The 19,420-nt window shown below is 46.9% G+C and overlaps 2 protein-coding genes across 5 annotated transcripts in view; one reads left to right on the forward strand and one right to left on the reverse strand.

The window, feature by feature from the left end:
* Positions 1-19,420, forward strand: part of LOC147606752 (uncharacterized) — a 110,070-nt gene that overhangs the window by 58,813 nt on the left and 31,837 nt on the right. The window lies entirely within an intron of this gene.
* Positions 1,774-5,786, reverse strand: LOC147606753 (uncharacterized). Its single transcript, XM_086792105.1, has 2 exons — positions 3,458-5,786; positions 1,774-3,259 (listed from the first exon to the last, which is right to left on the reverse strand). The coding sequence occupies exons 1-2, from the start codon at positions 5,580-5,582 to the stop codon at positions 1,863-1,865; spliced, it is 3,522 nt and encodes a 1,173-aa protein (XP_086648231.1). The 5' UTR covers positions 5,583-5,786; the 3' UTR covers positions 1,774-1,862.

Consider the following 19,420-nt stretch of genomic DNA (forward strand, 5'->3'; position numbering starts at 1 on the left):
TGAATGCACAATCATATCATCAAAGAATGTGCCCACAAACTCTCTATGAGGCCTGAAAATCCTGTCCATCATTCTGTTAAATGTGGCAGGCGCATTTGTCAAACCAAAGGGCATAACCAAGAACTCATACAACCCAAACGTGGTTCGGAATGCTGTCTTATGCACATCCTCGGGTCTAATGGGTATCTGATGATACCCGCTTTTTAAGTCAATACGACTAAAGACTGTGGTGCCCTGTAAGCGGTCCAAGATGTCATTGATCCTCGGTATGGGGAATCGATTCTTGATGGTATTCTTGTTCAGCGCCCTGTAATCAATACACATGCGCCACGAACCATCCTTCTTCTGCAGTAAGAGCATAGGTGAGCAAAAGGGTGATGAGCTAGGCTGTATGAACCCTTTATTCAAAAGCTCCTGCACCTGACTCATAATCTCTTCCTGTTGGGCTGCACTAACACGGTACGGCAGTCTATTCGGTGGAGTACTACCAGGAATTAGTGAAACCGGCCTTTGATAGAAACCAGAGTGCGGTAGACTAGCAGTCACCCGTCCACTTGTAGTCTAGATGAGAAAACAGAAAAGATTGGGGCTAGAGTGCCCAAATCTGAAAACAAGGCGACACCTGTTGGCCCCAAAGCTTGGCGCCCCTTGCGGTATTTCTTTATTCAATTCCAAAAAATATGAATGGCTGAGTACAACAAAAATCAGCCAAGAGATTACACTGGTATGTCCAATCTGACGGCCCACAATACCTCTTAGCACAGAGGATCTATGCACACAGATCTGTGTCTCCAAATAACACACTGCGCCTCCCTCTGATCAGCCAAGACCACTAAGCAGGGAAGCCATGAGCATACATCTGGCATAACTCAAGTGCATGATACAACATCTCAGCTCATACATACATATGCTGTCCAAACTCTGTCTCAACCCTTGTCAATCTGCCATACCCCTGCTCTCACAAGGGGCCAGATAACTCATATCTGCAACAGACATCAAGCAGTAGAAAGAGAGATAGATGAACAGATGAGGAGCTTACCAAAATCAGCTCGTGAAACAGCACTGGAGGAAGCAACGGTACCAATCTGTACTTGCAGGCACTTGTTTCCACAACCCTGCTTCACACGTGTTTGTACTTGTCTGTACCCTCCTCCTTGTGTTCACTTCTATGCTGTCTTTGAAAGTACAGATCTGAAAAACAGTCCCGTACCCGTCTGTACTACCTCGGGATACGTGCCAGGAGTTGTACTTGCAAACGCAGCCTGCTGTCCACACTTGTACTCGCCTGAACCTGCATAATCAGATCTGTCCCCAGCACCTGTCCAACGCCGCCTGCAGTAGTACTTGCTGTACCTGACTGTCCGTACACTGTACGGCAGTCGTACAGTGCTGTACCTGCTGGTACAGCCTGTCCAGAACCTGTGCGCAGCAGAGATTCTTGCAACAACTCCTATGCGCAGCCAGCAACAGAAGAGAAGACCTGCAGCCTGTCCGTACAAGGCTGTACGGCTGGTTTGCACAGAGAAAAAAGCAGCAAAACAGTCTTCAGCAGCAGCCGCCGCCTCCTTCTCAGCTTTTCCACGCTTGAGAACATGCGCATCAATCCTCCACGACTCCTTTTCCCAAAAGCTAGAAAGAAAGAAAGAAAGAAAGATTTTATTAACGTCTTCCAAAAGACCGAACTCGGCCTATGAGACAAATCGGAGTACCTGTATGGGGTATCCTCTGTCATCCCAACAAAATGAAAAAGTACTGAACAAAAAAAAAGGCTGAATCTGGGTGTGCGGGGGATGGAGCTCTACTACTAGGAGAAAAATGCAAAGCTATATGCATGGAGTATACAATCATGATATGCAACCTAGCTAGCTCCATCCTGTACCATACTGGGGGTATAGAATGGTATACATCAGTGAAGGGGGTGTCCACAGCTCCCTGAAGAACATGCCTGGGTGTGCTCTGAAGCGAGCCAGTCGCTCCGCACCCTCTCTGTGAAACTGAGCTCTGATCTCTGTCATCTCTCTCTGGTATAGGCGTGGTGTCCGAAAGCCAGGTGCCCTCTGTCTCCTGCGGGCTCTAAGTGTCTCTGCTCTCTGGAGAGTAATTCCCTGCCGTGTAGGGGCTGGGAGGGGGATGGATCTCTGAAAAAATGCAGTAATCTGTGTCTGTCTCCCCCCCTCTGGAGCTGTCTGAGCCTGTAATAATGTCTCTCTGTGGCGCTGTATGTCCAGAATGTATCTCCCCAGTATGCGCTGGTCTGCTGCCTCAAAGATCTGGCGTAGGGAACGTGGCTCTCTGAATAGAATGGGATATCTCTCTCTGATGGCTGTATATGCTCTGCATCTGCATACATAATGCTCCTCACTCTCCACCTCCTCTCTGCACAATCTGCATACCCTCTCCTCTCGGGGGATCCGTGCTGCTCTGCCAGTCTCAATCTCCAATCGGTGTGATGAAACTCTGAGTTGACCAATAGCCACTCGGGAGCCGTGTGATAAAAAGCCCTCCATGTATCTAGGCCTCTCTATAAATCCATCATCAGTGATACTCATGAAGTGATCTCTGTAGTATAGCATCTTCGGTGGAAGAGGCTGTGTAGGCGATATCCATGTCTCTCGTGTATAGAGCTGCCATAGATCCTGTCTCAATACTCTGTTCCTCTCACTATGAGAGAGACGGATATGTGGTGCATCCCTATCATACTGGAATGGTGGTAGATGATCCATGTCTAGGCCATGCTGTGAGAACCAATGTGTGACCTGTGCATACCATGATCCTCTGTCTCCTGCCTCAGCCAGCTGTCTAGATGCCTCAAAAGCTCTGTATGACAATCTGTCCTGTGGCATCTCTCTGAATCTGTCTAGCAGGCATATAGTCTGAAATATGGCCTCTACCATCATAGGAGGCGCAGCAAACTCTGCTCGGATAATGTCATGAGGTACTGACGGTTTGCTGCGTATCATGCGTGCCATCATGAGGGCCTGTGGTCTCTCTATCTGTGTCCACCAATGGGTAGCAAGGCCTGGCGCCCATACCGCTGCTCCATACATCAATGCCGGTGTGACTAATGTGTCAAATAGCCACCCCTTCGTCCGGGGCTCCTGAAAATGCGCCTGGTGGCATTGTCTCTCTAGCATAGCCAATGCTGCATATCCCCGTGTCAATCTAGCTCTGGCTGCTGAACCCATGGTGAAGCGTGTGGCTGCTGCAGAGAAGGTAACCCCTAGGTACACGTATGATGTCACCACCTCCACCTGGCATCCTGCGAGAGTAAATGTCAGCTGACTCCTGCCCTGTCTCGATGTATGGAAGACCATAACCTTGGTTTTCCCAAGGTTCACAGTAAGACCCCTCTGTGTGCAAAAATCATGGAGTGCATGTAAATGCTGCTGTAGACCACCTGGAGACTCAGACACTAATACAATATCATCAGCATAGAGCATAATATGTACTGAGGTACCTGCTAAATCAACTCCATCTCCGCCTCCCCGTGTAATGAAGTCAGCCACCTCATCAATGTATAACCCAAATAGCGTGGGGGAAAGTGGGCATCCCTGCTTCACACCAATGGTGCTAGCAATAGTCTCGGACATGCCTCCTGGACATCTGACTCGTCCAAAAACCTGCTCATATAATGCATAGATGCCCCATGTCATATCTGCTGGTATGCCAAGAGACTGCAGGCGCTGAAAGAGCCTCTCTCGTGGTACTGTGTCAAATGCCTTGCGGAAATCCACGAAGCAGCAATAGAGCTTTCTCTTCCTCACTCTGGCCTGATCAATCATACATCTCAAAGTGAATACATGGTCGGTGGTAGAGAAAGCTCTCCTGAAGCCTGCCTGCCCTGATGAGCGTAAACCTGCTCGCTCAGCATATAAGCTAAGCTCCTGCTCCAGCACTGCACCATACAGTTTGGCCAGCACGTGGCCAACCATAACCGTCCTGTAGTTGCTCGGATCGAGCATATCCCCTGTTTTGTGAATCGGCACAATGGTATGCATCGTCCACTCTGCAAGCAAACCCTCTGCTAGTGCCCTGTTAAACAGGTGTGCAAGAAAAGGAGCTAAAGAATCTACTGCATATATGAGATGCTCACCCTGCAGGCCCATATGGTCGGCGGCCCGTCCATGCTGTAGGCGGCGGATAGCTTCCTGTACCATCGAGTGGGTAAAGAAGCTAGCTGTGGTAGGTCGAGGCTCCTGTGGCTGAGGTATAGGTGGCTGCTGTGGGGCATGGTATAGTCCCTCTGCATATGTGTGCCATGTCTGTGGGTCTGCAATAGGTGTCGGGGTCCGGGGCTCTCTAAAGTGCCGCCATGAGACAGGGCTATCTCTACTCATGAAGAAATGAAAGATCTCTAGCTCCTGTATCTCTGCGAAGGCCCGCCTTTTGCGGCGAGTAAGTCTCCTCATCTCTCTCCTCGACTCCTGCTCTGTGATGGCTCCCAAGGCTCTCTGTATGCGCAGCCGTGAGTATAGGGCTCTGCACTCGTCATCATACCATCTGTTCTGGGGCATAGTCCCAGGTCTCGCAGGCTCTCCTGAGTGTACACGATGTGGGAAGCTCTGTAATGCAGCCGTGTGTAGGAGTGATGCGAGCTGGGCTGTAATGGTATCCATAGGTGCCAGGGGATCCATGAGTAGGAGCCCATCCTCTACTCTGCCAGTGTATATGTCTGCCATGTCATGTGTGAAGTAGATGGTAGTGTGTGGCGTCGGTATGTGGGGGGCCAGTGATGCTGGTGATCCGGCTAGTGAAAATGCCAAGTATGTATGATCTGCCCCAATAGGACGAGGTGGAATGGAGAATGAGGTGACAAGCTGTGATGCCTCCAAAGACCCCATAATGTAGTCTACCACCGTGCCTCCGGTCCGTGTATGACCCCCATGTGGAAAGCATGTCAGCCCTCCTGATCCCGGCCACTGTAGCATCCCGTTATAAATAACGAGACGATGCCTGGCTCCCAACTCTAGTAAGTGGTCCCCATAATGTCCTCTATCTGGTCCAGTGTCCTCTGATGCCCGACTAGCTCCTATCTCCTCTGGATCCACAGGGTGGAGGATCTCCATGTCATCATAGTCATACACCTCACACTGTCTGCTCTGTGTGTGGGCATTGAAGTCGCCCGTAAGAAATACTTCCCCTAGTGTAGAATAATGCATAATCTCCTCTGACAGACAAGTGTATGGCGAGGCTCCTGTCTCCTCCTCCTGTGGCATGTCCTCTGTAATGACATAGGATGATCCTAATGGAGAAAAGTAACATAAAGCTATGTATATAACCCTGTCCTGTGAGAGCTGTAAGCTGATCCACATGTATCTAGCCTCTGGATCCTGTGCTACCACTCTCAGTCTCCCCTGTAGCTCCCGTCTGAATAGGATTGCTACTCCCCCCGACCCTCTCGAGGTACCCTGGCGTGTGGTCCTCCTGTATGCTGACTCCCACTGGAATCCCTCTACTCGAGGTAGCCCTCTCTCTGGGCTCTGATGTGTCTCTGTCAGAAGTATGATGTCTCTCCCCACCATAACATGCTCCAGTCGTCCAGGCTGCACCCATAGTGAACCATTACAGTTCCATACTGCCATGTGTATCTCTGTCAGTGGCCTGGTCTGTGTCCCATAGACCCCAAACCGCTAATCCATGGGCCGGCCATCAATGATGACCCGACCATCTCGATAGAAGGCCTTCTTGCCTTCTCTCCTCGCGTGTAAGACTCGTGGCATGCAAGTCCTCCTATGCTCAAGCTGCATCCTCGTGAGATCATCATCCAAGAAAATAGGAGCTCCCTCTAAACCCCGTAGTACGACCCTCTTCCTCATGAAGGTGACCCTCTCCATCTCTCCTGCAAACTGCAGGATGAGGGCTCGCTTGCGTGTTGAGTCTTTCCCGGCTCTCCACGCTTTGGTGAAGGGGAGAGGGTGCTCTTCCTTGTAGCCGAGCTTCATGCATAGAAGCTGTCCATCTTTCTCGGGGGTGGAGTCCGGTGTCTCGGCTATACCTGTGACTCGAATGTTGAGGCGGCGAGCATGCCTCATCTTCTCCTCCTCAATGGTGGTGTGAATGATTTGGTGTTCTTCCCTTTGAGTCTCCTCCCTCACTTCTTTTCGGATGTTCTTCTTCACCACCTCGACCCATCCTGATTGTTTGGCTTCGAGCTTTCCCTCCATGTCCTTGGTGATCTCCTTGGAGATCTCTTCTTTGATGGCCGTGAGAGTGTTGTCATTGATCTCCCCTTCTTCCTTCTCAGCATTCTTGATGGCTACCATTTCCACTTTCAATGCACTCACCTCCTCCTTGAGTGCTGTGTTCTCTTGTTCGAGGTTTGTGACCCGTGCTTCGAGAGCTATGATGTGCCGATGTAGTTTGTTTTCCACCTCATTGAGGTTGGAATCGGCTGTCTTCTTGTTCTCCTTGATTAGTGCCTTCATTGCCATCTCGAGGGCCTCGAGTTTCTCTTGGAGACTCGGGGCCATTCCTCCAGATCACTCTGCAGTCCTTCCCACAGGCAGGGAGGAGAGAGAGAGAGAGAGTTATGTTGCTGCCTTGGGGGCCTGAGCAAGGGTGGGTGGGGAAACGGCACGAGCAAGGGTGGGTGGGGAAAGGGCACGAGCAGGCGAACTGTGAATGGCGAGCAGGGCAGACAGGCGAACTGTGAATGGCGAGCAGGGCAGACAGGCGAAATGGGAGAGGCGGGCAGACAGGCGAACTGTGAATGGCGAGCAGGGCAGACAGGCGAACTGTGAATGGCGAGCAGGGCAGACAGGCGAAATGGGAGAGGCGGGCAGACAGGCGAAATGGGAATGGCGAGCAGGGCAGACAGGCGAAATGGGAGAGGCGAGCAGACAGGGAAAGGGCGCAAACAGGCGAACTATGAATGGCGAGCAGGGCAGACAGGCGAAATGGGAGAGGCGAGCAGACAGGGAAAGGGCGCAAACAGGCGAACTATGAATGGCGAGCAGGGCAGACAGGCGAAATGGGAATGGATCGTCTACCCACGGTTCCAGAGAGAGGGGGAGGAGAGAGAAGCACTCACTCCAAAAGTGGAGTGGCCTCCTCCCCATAAAAATCCTAGGGCCCCCAAACTTTAAAAGTTCCCTAGGGCCACTAAGGCCTAGGGGCAACTTTAATAAACATTAAAAGTTTAATGTTTTAGTTCTGTTGAAATTTGAGCATAATGATGAGCTATGGTGGATCATACACTAGAATCAACATGATTAACAAAGTGATTAAGAAATGATTAAGACGTAATTAGTGAATAATTAGCAGATAGATTAATGTAGGCATGGATACTCAAAAACCAGCAAATTCTCATTAGGGCTATGCCTCAATTTATAGTGTTTACATCAATCATCTAATCCCATTGATTTCTCCATGATTTACTCCCTGAATATCTCCACCTCTTGCCTGATTCTCTCCACCTTTTCTCTTTTCCCTGAATCTCTCCCAGAATAACTCCACACTCCTAAATTCCCTCATGCTACCCATTATTCTCTCCCAGTAGATTCCTCTAACCTTTTCACAGGTTCTTTCACAATTACATCTCCTCTTTTACAGCCTCTATCCAAGAGCTTGTTCCCACACACACCCTATTCACTTGTATATTTCAACACCTCCCCTCAAGTGAATACTCCTAGTACACCTAGACCCTATACCAAGTTTGCCTCCCCTTACTTGGTAGTCCGCGACCAGTGTCTACTCCTCCCCTCAAGTTATCTCAGCACACCTGGACCCTGTATCAAGTTTCTTTCTTACTTGACAGTCCGTGACCAGTGCCTCAAGTCCCTAAACTCCATAGTCCTTGACACTCTCTCTCTCTATGTGTCCAAGGCTACTATAAGTGCCCGCGACCTTGACTAAAGTGCTCACACATACAACTACCACGTGGCCTACATCATCGGTGGCTCAGAGGTGGTTTTACTTTATTGGGGCAAGTTACATTGGGTTGTGGGCTCTCTCTCTCTCTCTCTCTCTCAGAGATTTTCACATGGCTCCTCACTCTTTGGAGCCTCACATCTTCTCTTTTCTTCAGTCTTCTTCTCGTGGTAGCATCTCTTCTTGTGGCAGTTTCTCTTCTTGTGGCAGCTTCTCTTCTCATGTCCATGTCTTCCTTCAGGTCTTCTTCTCGGTGTGGATCCTCTTCTTGGGAAGAGATATTCTTCTTCTTTCATGGCTGGGGCCATGAGCTCGTCCATCAGGTCTTTTTGCTCCATGTGAGCAACATGTTTCAATGTTTTGCTGACAGTTCCTTTGGGCTTTTTATGTTTATCTTTTGTCATTATGCAATGCAAACCCAAAATTATGCGGGAGGTCTTACCTCTTGCCTTAATCTGGACAAGGGCAGTGTCTGTTCCCATTTTTACACTGATAAAATGTGCCCAATACATAATGCGTATAGCATTCATTCTCATGCACATTCCAAATGCAATTCTGGCTGTGAATAATCTTGAATTTGAGTGAGATTTACAGGCATTAACCAAGGGTTAAATGCAAAATGATGATTTTCACAATTTTATCAGCACAATTTTCCCAGAAATTACACTAAATTAAGGGTAACCAATTTGTACGGGATGGTTGGGGTATCAAACCAACTCCGATTTCCAATCTGAAGTTATAGGGATCTGTATCAGATACCTAATGGTTAATTTGAACCCTCAATTGCACCAAAGTACAGTGATTAGCACTGATTAATCACTGATTAGCAAATTAATGCTCTGGTTTGTGTGCAGAAAACAGAGTATGCGGGGAGCTCAGATCTGGTGCCTTCCACTTCAAATGAGCTCAAATGCTTTCAAAGGCATCAATAGCAATGAGTCTAGTAGAGGATTAAGCCAAGAAACACAAGATTTGACCAAATAATGAAAGCTTAATCTCTGTTTTACCAAAGTCACCTGCAGATTTGATGAAGAGCTTTGATCTCTCTGTAGACTTGATGAAATTGATTTCTGTCTTCACCAGCTTGTAGAGCATGCTTGATTACACCTTGGGCTAAGAGGAATTAGCTCAATTTGATTTGATGAGCTCAAGATCTGCAAATTAGTCCCAGAAACAGGCGCCTGCGAAAATGACGAATTCTCCCAAACGCGCTGGCGGTTTGCTGCGTTTTTTGCATAGGCTTGAAGAGCTTAGGGTTGGCTATTATGTGCTAGAAGGGCTTGCCCTAATTTTGAGTGTGCTAGATGCTAGAGACCCTCCACTGGCTGGGGGTGAAGGGGAAGAGTGAAAGCTTACTAAAAAATTGATTTTTTGCTAATTATTTTACTAATCCTAATTAATTCACTAATGGGCTCATAAATCTAGTTGATTCTAGGCATGGCTCTGATACCATGTTGAAATTTGAGCATAATGATGAGCTATGGTGGATCATACACTAGAATCAACATGATTAACAAAGTGATTAAGAAATGATTAAGACGTAATTAGTGAATAATTAGCAGATAGATTAATGTAGGCATGGATACTCAAAAACCAGCAAATTCTCATTAGGGCTATGCCTCAATTTATAGTGTTTACATCAATCATCTAATCCCATTGATTTCTCCATGATTTACTCCCTGAATATCTCCACCTCTTGCCTGATTCTCTCCGCCTCTTCTCTTTTCCCTGAATATCTCCCAGAATAACTCCACACTCCTAAATTCCCTCATGCTACCCATTATTCTCTCCCAGTAGATTCCTCTAACCTTTTCACAGGTTCTTTCACAATTACATCTCCTCTTTTACAGCCTCTATCCAAGAGCTTGTTCCCACACACACCCTATTCACTTGTATATTTCAACAAGTTCCCCCCTTCACACCTAGGGATGTCCACACATCTTAAACTCTGTCCGGGCACCCCCCATGTGAATCATTCAATATTCTGACTCTGCAACCACCATGCCCACACTTGTGCTGTTCCATTTTCACAGGGCCATGACATACCCTCCTCTTGAAAAATGGCAAGCGTCCTCGATTGCATTCTGGTGATGCATCAAAATATCCAAAGTGAAATATACAATATGGCAAGATCAGCGTCCCAATCTCTCTAAGCCATACACATGTATCAACATTCACTGCAAACCAATGGCATAGTAATAGTCCAAGTTGTATACCACTGTGAACCATACATATCCACAAAATCTCATGTGACTAGTACACATATATCATAGAAGTCCCATAAACAGATGTACTGTCAGCCTCAGTACCTTCGGGTGAGATAAAAACTGCACCAAGCGACCTCTAGATGTCATCTGAGCCTGTCTGTATCAAGGGAGTGGAGGTGCTACCCCCCTCTTGAGCATCAGGTAATGCTCCAGACTCATGCTCTGCTGAACCGGAATGAGCCACAACAAGAGTCGGCTCTAACTCAAAGGCATCGAGATAAAGCTGCAAGACCTGAGGTGAATCTGTTAAGTCACCTTCCTCCATCCACTTCGCATCCATCGGTGAATAGTTCTTGAACTTCACAAGATAGCGACGGGAAACTTTACCTCGTACCTTCCTTTCTTTATGTGCCAGTATCTGCTCTGGAATCAGAACCTCATCAAGTTCCTCAACTTCCGGCTGAGCCTCATCTGATACATCCTCAGGCACATCCCCACGGAAAGGTCTAAGAAGACTCACGTGAAAAGCATTGTGAATCCTCCAGTGATCTGGTAACTTCAAACGATAGGTTACGTCACCAATCTTTTCCAAAATCTGAAAAGGCCCATAATAACGTAAGGCTCAACATCTGTAGCCTGTTCTCCTGCAAAAATATCCTCAGATACATCTCTCTCAGGAGAAGTCTCTTGCTCTTCTTCTTCATGATAGAAGTACTTATCCTCTGTATCAGACATGTTTGCTGAATTTTCAGCGATGGCTTTCTTCAAAGCAACCACGAGCTCACCCCCTTCAGAAAGTTGATGATTGGTCCCAGCAACGGAACCTTGAAACCGGCCTTTGATAGAAACCAGAGTGCGGTAGACTAGCAGTCACCCGTCCACTTGTAGTCTAGATGAGAAAACAGAAAAGATTGGGGCTAGAGTGCCCAAATCTGAAAACAAGGCGACACCTGTTGGCCCCAAAGCTTGGCGCCCCTTGTGGTATTTCTTTATTCAATTCCAAAAAATAGCTCAAAATTTTCAGCTTTCTTGCTCAATTTCTTACTGCCTTTAAATCTAGATGAACCACCAGTGAGTAACGCATTAGCTGTCATAGCATTTTCAATCATCTGTGACATGTTCGTTACTCGTCTTTATACAATAATCTCGTACCTCTTTGGGCAGCCCACAACAATACTTCTCTACCTGCTCAGATAATGGCACGGCACGGTAAGAAGTCACTGGGAGTAAAGCTTCCCAAAACTTCTTGTTATAATCCTCCAAACTATCACACTTTGAAACATCCAATTTGTGCATGTGGTCATAACATCCACCTCAAATGTAGATGTGAGCCATACGGAAGAGAAAACCTGTTTAAATTGAACCCATGTAGTGGGTGCTATGCCCTGCAAAAGAAGAGTAGACCACCACTGCAAAGCATTGCCCTTGAGAAAAGTGGCAGCTTTCCTCACCTTAGAGGACTCCGTGTAATTCCCACCAGAAAAAGCAGCATCAAACTGCTGTAAAAAGGTAAGTGCTTTCAATTTATCTTTGGCTCCACTGAATGTGTCAAACTTCACTGCAGCTCCCCCTTCCTTGTAATCCTTCGCCTTTCCCATAAGCGTTAGATTATCATATGGAAGTGGTTTCGCAAGATTGCTGCCCCCAACATTCATGCCCATCATTGGGTCAACATTTCCCATTCCCACACCAGGCATACCATACATTCCAGCCATGTTTCCAAACATTCCATTATGCATACCTGGCTGCATACCACCAAACATATTGCCTTGCATCCCAGGTTGCATGCCTCCAAACATATTTCCTTGCATACCGGACTGCATACCACCATACATATTCCCCTGCATACCAGGCTGAAAATTAGCTCCAAAAGGCCCGTGCATACCCATGCCTCCCTGAGGATAACCCCTTGTCATGGATTGGAACACCGAACCACCACCAAAATAACCTGGATGCATATTCTACTGAGGAATAGGTGGCTGTCCATAGAAGGAACTCTGAGAGTTTGCACCATAAGCATGCTGCATATTCGAAAACTGGCCAAAAGATGGTTCCTGTGGGATGGCACCACTATGACCCTCTGGAAGATTCTTAGATCGAACCTTCTTCCTCTTCTTCTCGGGCTCTGTGCGGGGCTCTGTGCGGGATCTCATAAATTCAGCAAATCTCTCACTCTGTGTGAGCTGCATAAAAGTTTCCATAACACCAGCCAAACGATCTTTGAACCGAGCATCATCATCCTCTTTACCATGCACATCTTCTGGCTGTGTTACATCCTCATAAGGCTCAACATCTGCAGCCTGTTCTCCTGCAAAAATATCCTCAGATACATCTCTCTCAGGAGAAGTCTCTTGCTCTTCTTCTTCATGATAGAAGTACTCATCCTCTGTATCAGACATGTTTGCTGAATTTTCAGCGATGGCTTTCTTCAAAGCAACCACGAGCTCACCCCCTTCAGAAAGTTGATGATTGGTCCCGGGGACGGAACCTTGAAACCGGCCTCTGATAAAAACCAGAGTGCGGTAGACTAGCAGTCACCCGTTCACTCGTAGTCTAGATATGAAAACAAAACAGATTGGAGCTAGAGTTCCCAAATCTGAAAACAAGGCGACACCTGTTGGCCCCAAAGCTTGGCGCCCCTTGCGGTATTTCTTTATTCAATTCCAAAAATATGACTGAGTACAACAAAAATCAGCCAAGAGATTACACCTGTATGTCCAATCTGACGGCCCACAATACCTCTTAGCACAGAGGATCCACGTACACAGATCTGTGTCTCAAAATAACACACTGTGCCTCCCTCTGATCAGCCAAGACCACTAAGCAGGGCAGCCATGAGCATACATCTGGCATAACTCAAGCACATGATTCAACATCTCAGCTCATACATACATGTACTGTCCAAACTCTGTCTCAACCGTTGTCAATCTGCCATACCCCTCCTCTCACAAGGGGCCAGATAGCTCATATCTGCAACAGACATCAAGCAGTAGAAAGAGAGATAGATGAACAGATGAGGAGCTTACCAAAATCAGCTCGTGAATCAGCACTGGAGGAAGCAACGGTACCAATCTGTACTTGCAGGCACTTGTTTCCACAACCCTGCTTCACACACATGCACGTACGTGTCTGTACCCTCCTCCTTGTGTTCACTTCTATGCTGTCTTTGACTATACAGATCTGAAAAACAGCCCCGTACCCGTCTGTACTACCTCGGGATACGTGCCAGGAGTTGTACTTGCAAACGCCGCCTACTGTCTACACTTGTACTCGCCTGAACCTGCGCAGCCAGACCTGTCCAGCGCGGCCTACTGCAGTTCAGTCCAGCGCCACCAGCAGTACAACTGTGCCTGAACTGTCCGTACACTGTACGGCAGTCGTACAGTGCTGTACCTGCAGTGTAGTTGTTTGCACAGCTTGTACAAAACCTGTGCGCAGCCTGTCCAGCAGAGAGATAGACCTGCAGCAGCTCCTGAGCGTAGCCTGGACCAAGAGAGAACCTGCAGCCTGTCCGTACAAGGCTGTACGGCTGGTTTGCACAGAGAAAACAGCAGCAAAACAGAAAATCTGCAGTCGACTCTTCCTCTTCAGCTTTTCCACGCATGAGAACCCACAAGAGTGCTCCACGACTCTTTTTCCCAAAAGCTAGAGAGAGGGGGAGGAGAGAGAAGCACACACTCCAAAAGTGGAGTGGCCTCCTCCCCATAATAATCCTAGGGTCCCCAAACTTTAAAAGTCCCTAGGGGCCACTAAGGCCTAGGGGCAACTTTAATAAACATTAGAAGTTTAATGTTCTAGTTCCCCCCCTTCACACCTAGGGATGTCCACACATCATTGACTCTGTCCGGGCACCCCCCATGTGAATCGTTCAATATTCTGACTCTGCAACCACCATGCCCACACTTGTGCTGTTCCATTTTCACAGGGCCATGACATACCCCCCTCTTGAGAAATGGCAAGCGTCCTCGATTGCATTCTCGTGATGCATCAAAATATCCAAAGTGAAGTATACAATATGGCAAGATCAGCGTCCCAATCTCTCTAAGCCATACACATGTATCAACATTCACTACAAACCAATGGCATACTAATAGCCAAGTTGTATACCACTGTGAACCATACATATCCACAAAATTCCATGTGACTAGTACACATATATCATAGAAGTCCCATAAACAGATGTAATGTCAGCCTCAGTACCTTCGGGTGAGATAAAAACTGCACCAAGCGACCTCTAGATGTCATCTGAGCCTGTCTGTATCAAGGGAGTGGAGGTGCTACCCCCCCTCTTGAGCATCAGGTAATGCTCCAGACCCATGCTCTGCTGAACCTGAATGAGCCACAACAAGAGTCGGCTCTAACTCAAAGGCATCGAGATAAAGCTGCAAAACCTGAGGTGAATCTGTTAAGTCACCTTCCTCCATCCACTTCGCATCCATCGGTGAGTAGTTCTTGAACTTCACAAGATAGCGACGGGAAACTTTACCTCATACCTTCCTTTCTTTATGTGTCAGTATCTGCTCTGGAATCAGAACCTCATCAAGTTCTTCAACTTCCGGCTGAGCCTCATCTGATACATCCTCAGGCACATCCCCACGGAAAGGTCTAAGGAGACTCACGTGAAAAGCATTGTGAATCCTCCAGTGATCTGGTAACTTCAAACGATAGGTTACCTCACCAATCTTTTCCAAAACCGGAAAAGGCCCATAATAACGCATGCTCAATTTAGGGAATAAGCGCTCTTTACCCTTCATCTTCTTGAGTCTACCTTTTCAAAGCGCAAAAGAACCCAATCACCCAATGCAAACTGTAAATCACGTCTGTGATGACGGTCTGCGGCTTTCTTTTGCTTCTGCTGAGTTTTCTGGAGGGCCAACTTAACTCTCCGTTAAGCTTCATCCAAACTTTCCACATACTGATCAGCCTCAAAGATCTTATCCTTTGTATGCAAAATGGGTGGTACCTTCTTCCCTCCTTCCACTATCTCAAAAGGCGCCTTGCCTGTCGAGGTATGTACAGTGTTGTTATATGCAAACTCCACCAAAGGAAGATATTTTCCCCATTGTTGCTTGTGCTCTGACACATAACACTTGACAAGATCCAACACTGTCGAGTTAGCCTCTTCTGACTGACCATCTGTCTGTGGATGAAATGACGATGAAAACTTGAGAGTTGTACCCATGTTGTCAAACAACCCTCTCCAGAACAAACTCGTCATCCGTGGATCACGGTCACTAATGATAGACGTAGGCAATCCATGATACTTGAAGATGTTCGCCATGAACAACTTCACCATATGATCCACTTTGATCGTCTTACGCACGGGAATGAAATGTGCCTGCTTACTGAACCTGCATATGATAGTCTAGATGCCATCATTTCCCGTTTGTGTCCGTGGAAGATCACATATAAAATCCATGGCAATGCTCTCCCAAGGTCTATCTGGAATAGGTAAAGGCTGTAATAACCCTGGTGTCTTCTGACGGTCAAACTTTACCTTCTAACATACGATGCGGCATCAACATCTCTTCTCAAGGTTGGCCAATAAAAGAAAGTCTCCACTGCTTTGACCGTGGCGTCAATACCTCTATGACCTGCATACGGTGGAGCATGACTTTCAATCATAACCTTGAGTCGCAATGGCCTGGTAACACACAGTCTGCCATGCATCAATAAAAACCCATCTGTGAGAGTATAATGCTCATGCCGCTGACCCTCAGACATCTGATCATACAACCTTTCAAAGTCCTCATCATGGGCATACTGCTCTTTCATTTCATCAAGCTCATGATGATAAGCAAGTGAAACTGCAGAGACCTGTGGCTTGCGTGACAAAGCATCTGCCACTACATTCTTTTTGCCTTCCACATGCACAATCTGGAAGTGAAACATTGACAAAAAGTTTGCCCAACGCATATGCTTCTCTGAAAGCTTAGTCTGCGTGAGGAAATAACGCAAGGTTTGATGATCTGTCTGTACAGTGAAATCAGCCCCAAGCAAGTAGTGTTTCCATGTAGAAAGAGCGTGAAATACAGCCAACATCTCTTTCTCATAAACCTGTAAATGCTTCTCGGCATCTTGCAATATTCTACTCTCATAGGCTATGACATGTCCCTCTTGCATGAGAACTGCACCAATGCTACTTCCACATGCATCACACTAGACGACAAAAGCCTTTCGGAGGTCCGGTAACACCAATACTGGGTCCGAAGTAAGCTTTTCTTTGAGCTTTTTGAATGCTGTAATTTCCCGATCAGCCCATCTAAACGGAGTTGCTTTTTTCGTCAAAGCATGAAGAGGCGAAGCAATTTCAGCAAAGTGCCGTATGTAACGCCTGTAATAGGAACACAATCCTAGAAAGCTGCGTACATCATGCACGGTCCTCAAATCTGGCCAATTAAGAATTGCTTCCACCTTTGCTGGATCCATACGGACTCCATGCGCAGACACAATATGCCCCAAGAAATGTATCTCCTGCAAAAAGAACTCACTCTTCTTGCCATTAACCACCAACCTATGATTTCTGAGTTCTGCAAACACAATGGCCAAATGCCTTCTATGCTCTTCCTCAGTTTGTGAATGCACAATCATATCATCAAAGAATGTGTCCACAAACTCTCTATGAGGCCTGAAAATCCTGTCCATCATTCTGTTAAATGTGGCAGGCGCATTTGTCAAACCAAAGGGCATAACCAAGAACTCATACAACCCAAACGTGGTTCGGAATGCTGTCTTATGCACATCCTCGAGTCTAATGCGTATGTGATGATACCCGCTTTTCAAGTCAATACGACTAAAGACTGTGGAGCCCTGTAATTAAGCGGTCCAAGATGTCATCGATCCTCGGTATGGGGAATCCATTCTTGATGGTATTCTTGTTCAGCGCCCTGTAATCAATACACATGGGCCACGAACCATCCTTCTTCTGCACTAAGAGCACAGGTGAGCAAAAGGGTGATGAGCTAGGCTGTATCAACCCTTTATTCAAAAGCTCCTGCACCTGACTCATAATCTTTTCCTGTTGGGCTGCACTAACACGGTATGGCGGTCTATTCGGTGGAGTACTACCAGGAATTAGATCTATGGCGTGATCTTTTGGGCTCTCAGGAGGTAATTCTCCTGGCAATGACTCGGAAAAACAGTCTTGAAACCCACATAAGAAATCAGTCCTGTCCTTATCTAACATAGACAAATTAGACTTAGACTCATCATCCTGTGCATCCTTTACATAAATCAAGTACGCGGAAAGATGCTTTTTCGTTACTGATGAAATCGCCGAAGCGGATACAATAGGAACAGATTCCCCTTTGAGTTTTACATCCAATACATGTTCTTTCCCTCTATGAGTCAGAGTGATTTTCCTATTGTAAGTATCCACCACCGCATGTACTCTGTGGCACCATGGCATCCCCAACAAAACATCACAGCCATCAAGTGGCATGATAAAGAACTCTTCGCTGTCCACATAACCCTGTAAATGAAGCCGAAGTTTCCCAATGATAGGAGTAACGGGTTCTGCATACCTTGGACAAGCCATATTAGCCTCATGTAACGGCCCCATCTGCTCTGCGCGAATCCCCAATCGGCCAGCCAAATCTGGTGAAATGAAGTTGGCTCTAGCACCTGTGTCAAAGAAGATCAAGGCATTCTGATTTCTCACTTTGCCCCATGCCCTGCAAAACTCTGTAGCGTCACCACCTGGCTGTTCCCCCACAAGATCAGGAACTAAGCCTGCAGAAGGCTTTTGTTTCTTTGGCTTGGGCTCTCCTTTATTGTCAGAGTCCTTTTGGGACTTTCTTTTGGGACAATTGAATGACATATGCCCCTCTTCAGTACAGTAAAAACACTTATGAGCATCTCTCAAAACCTGTCTTTCCTCAGAAGTCCTCTTGGGCATTGGCAACTTCTTATACTTCGTCTCTGAAGACCCTTTAGCATCATGAGAAGCATGCCCAAATTTTTCAGCTTTCTTGCTCAATTTCTTACTGCCTTTAAACCCAGATGAACCACCAGTGAGTAACACATTAGCTGTCATGGCATTTTCAATCATCTGTGACATGTTCGTTACTCTTGTCTTTATACAATAATCTCGCACCTCTTTGGGCAGCCCACAACAATACTTCTCTACCTGCTCAGATAATGGCACCGCACGATAAGAAGTCACTGGGAGTAATGCTTCCCAACACTTCTTGTTATAATCCTCCAAACTATCACACTTTCAAGCATCCAACTTGTGCCATGCGGTCATAACATCCACCTCAAATGTAGATGTGAGCCATACGGAAGAGAAAACCTGTTTAAATTGGCCCATGTAGTGGGTGCTATGCCCTGCAAAAGAAGAGTAGACCACCACTGCAAAGCATTGCCCTTGAGAAAAGTGGCAGCTTTCCTCACCTTAGAGGACTCCGTGTAATTCCCACCAGAAAAAGCAGCATCAAACTGTTGTAAAAAGGTAAGTGCTTTAAGTTTATCCTTGGCCCCACTGAATGTGTCAAACTTCACTGCAGGTCCCCCTTCCTTGTAATCCTTCGCCTTTCCCATAGGCATTAGATTATCATATGGAAGTGGTTTCGCAAGATTGCTGCCCCCAACATTCATGCCCATCATTGGGTCAACATTTCCCATTCCCACACCAGGCATACCATACATTCCAACCATGTTTCCAAACATTCCGTTATGCATACCTGGCTGCATACCACCAAACATATTGCCTTGCATCCCAGGTTGCATGCCTCCAAACATATTTCCTTGCATACCGGACTGCATACCACCATATTTGTTCCCCTGCATACCAGGCTGAAAATTAGCTCCAAAAGGCCCGTGCATACCCATGCCTCCCCGAGGGTAACCCCCAGTCATAGATTGGAACACCGAGCCACCACCAAAATAACCTGGATGCATGTTCTGCTGAGGAATAGGTGGCTGTCCATAGAAGGAACTCTGAGAGTTTGCTCCATAAGCATGCTGCATGTTCGGAAACTATCCAAAAGATGGTTCCTGTGGGATGGCACCACTATGACCCTACGGAAGATTCTTACTAAGAACGAACCTTCTTCTTTTTCTCGGGCTCTGTGCGGGATCTCATAAATTTAGCAAATCTCTCACTCTGTGTGAGCTGCATAAAAGTTTCCATAACACCAGCCAAACGATCTTTGAACCGAGCATCATCATCCTCTTTACCATGCACATCTTCTGGCTGTGTTACATCCTCATAAGGCTCAACATCTGCAGCCTGTTCTGCTGCAAAAATATCCTCAGATACATCTCTCTCAGGAGAAGTCTCTTGCTCTTCTTCTTCATGATAGAAGTACTCATCCTCTGTATCAGACATGTTTGCTGAATTT

The sequence above is a fragment of the Cibotium barometz genome, chromosome 57 (genome assembly GCF_041138505.1).
Source record: "Cibotium barometz isolate CiBa-2024 chromosome 57, ASM4113850v1, whole genome shotgun sequence".
NCBI lineage: Eukaryota > Viridiplantae > Streptophyta > Polypodiopsida > Cyatheales > Cibotiaceae > Cibotium > Cibotium barometz.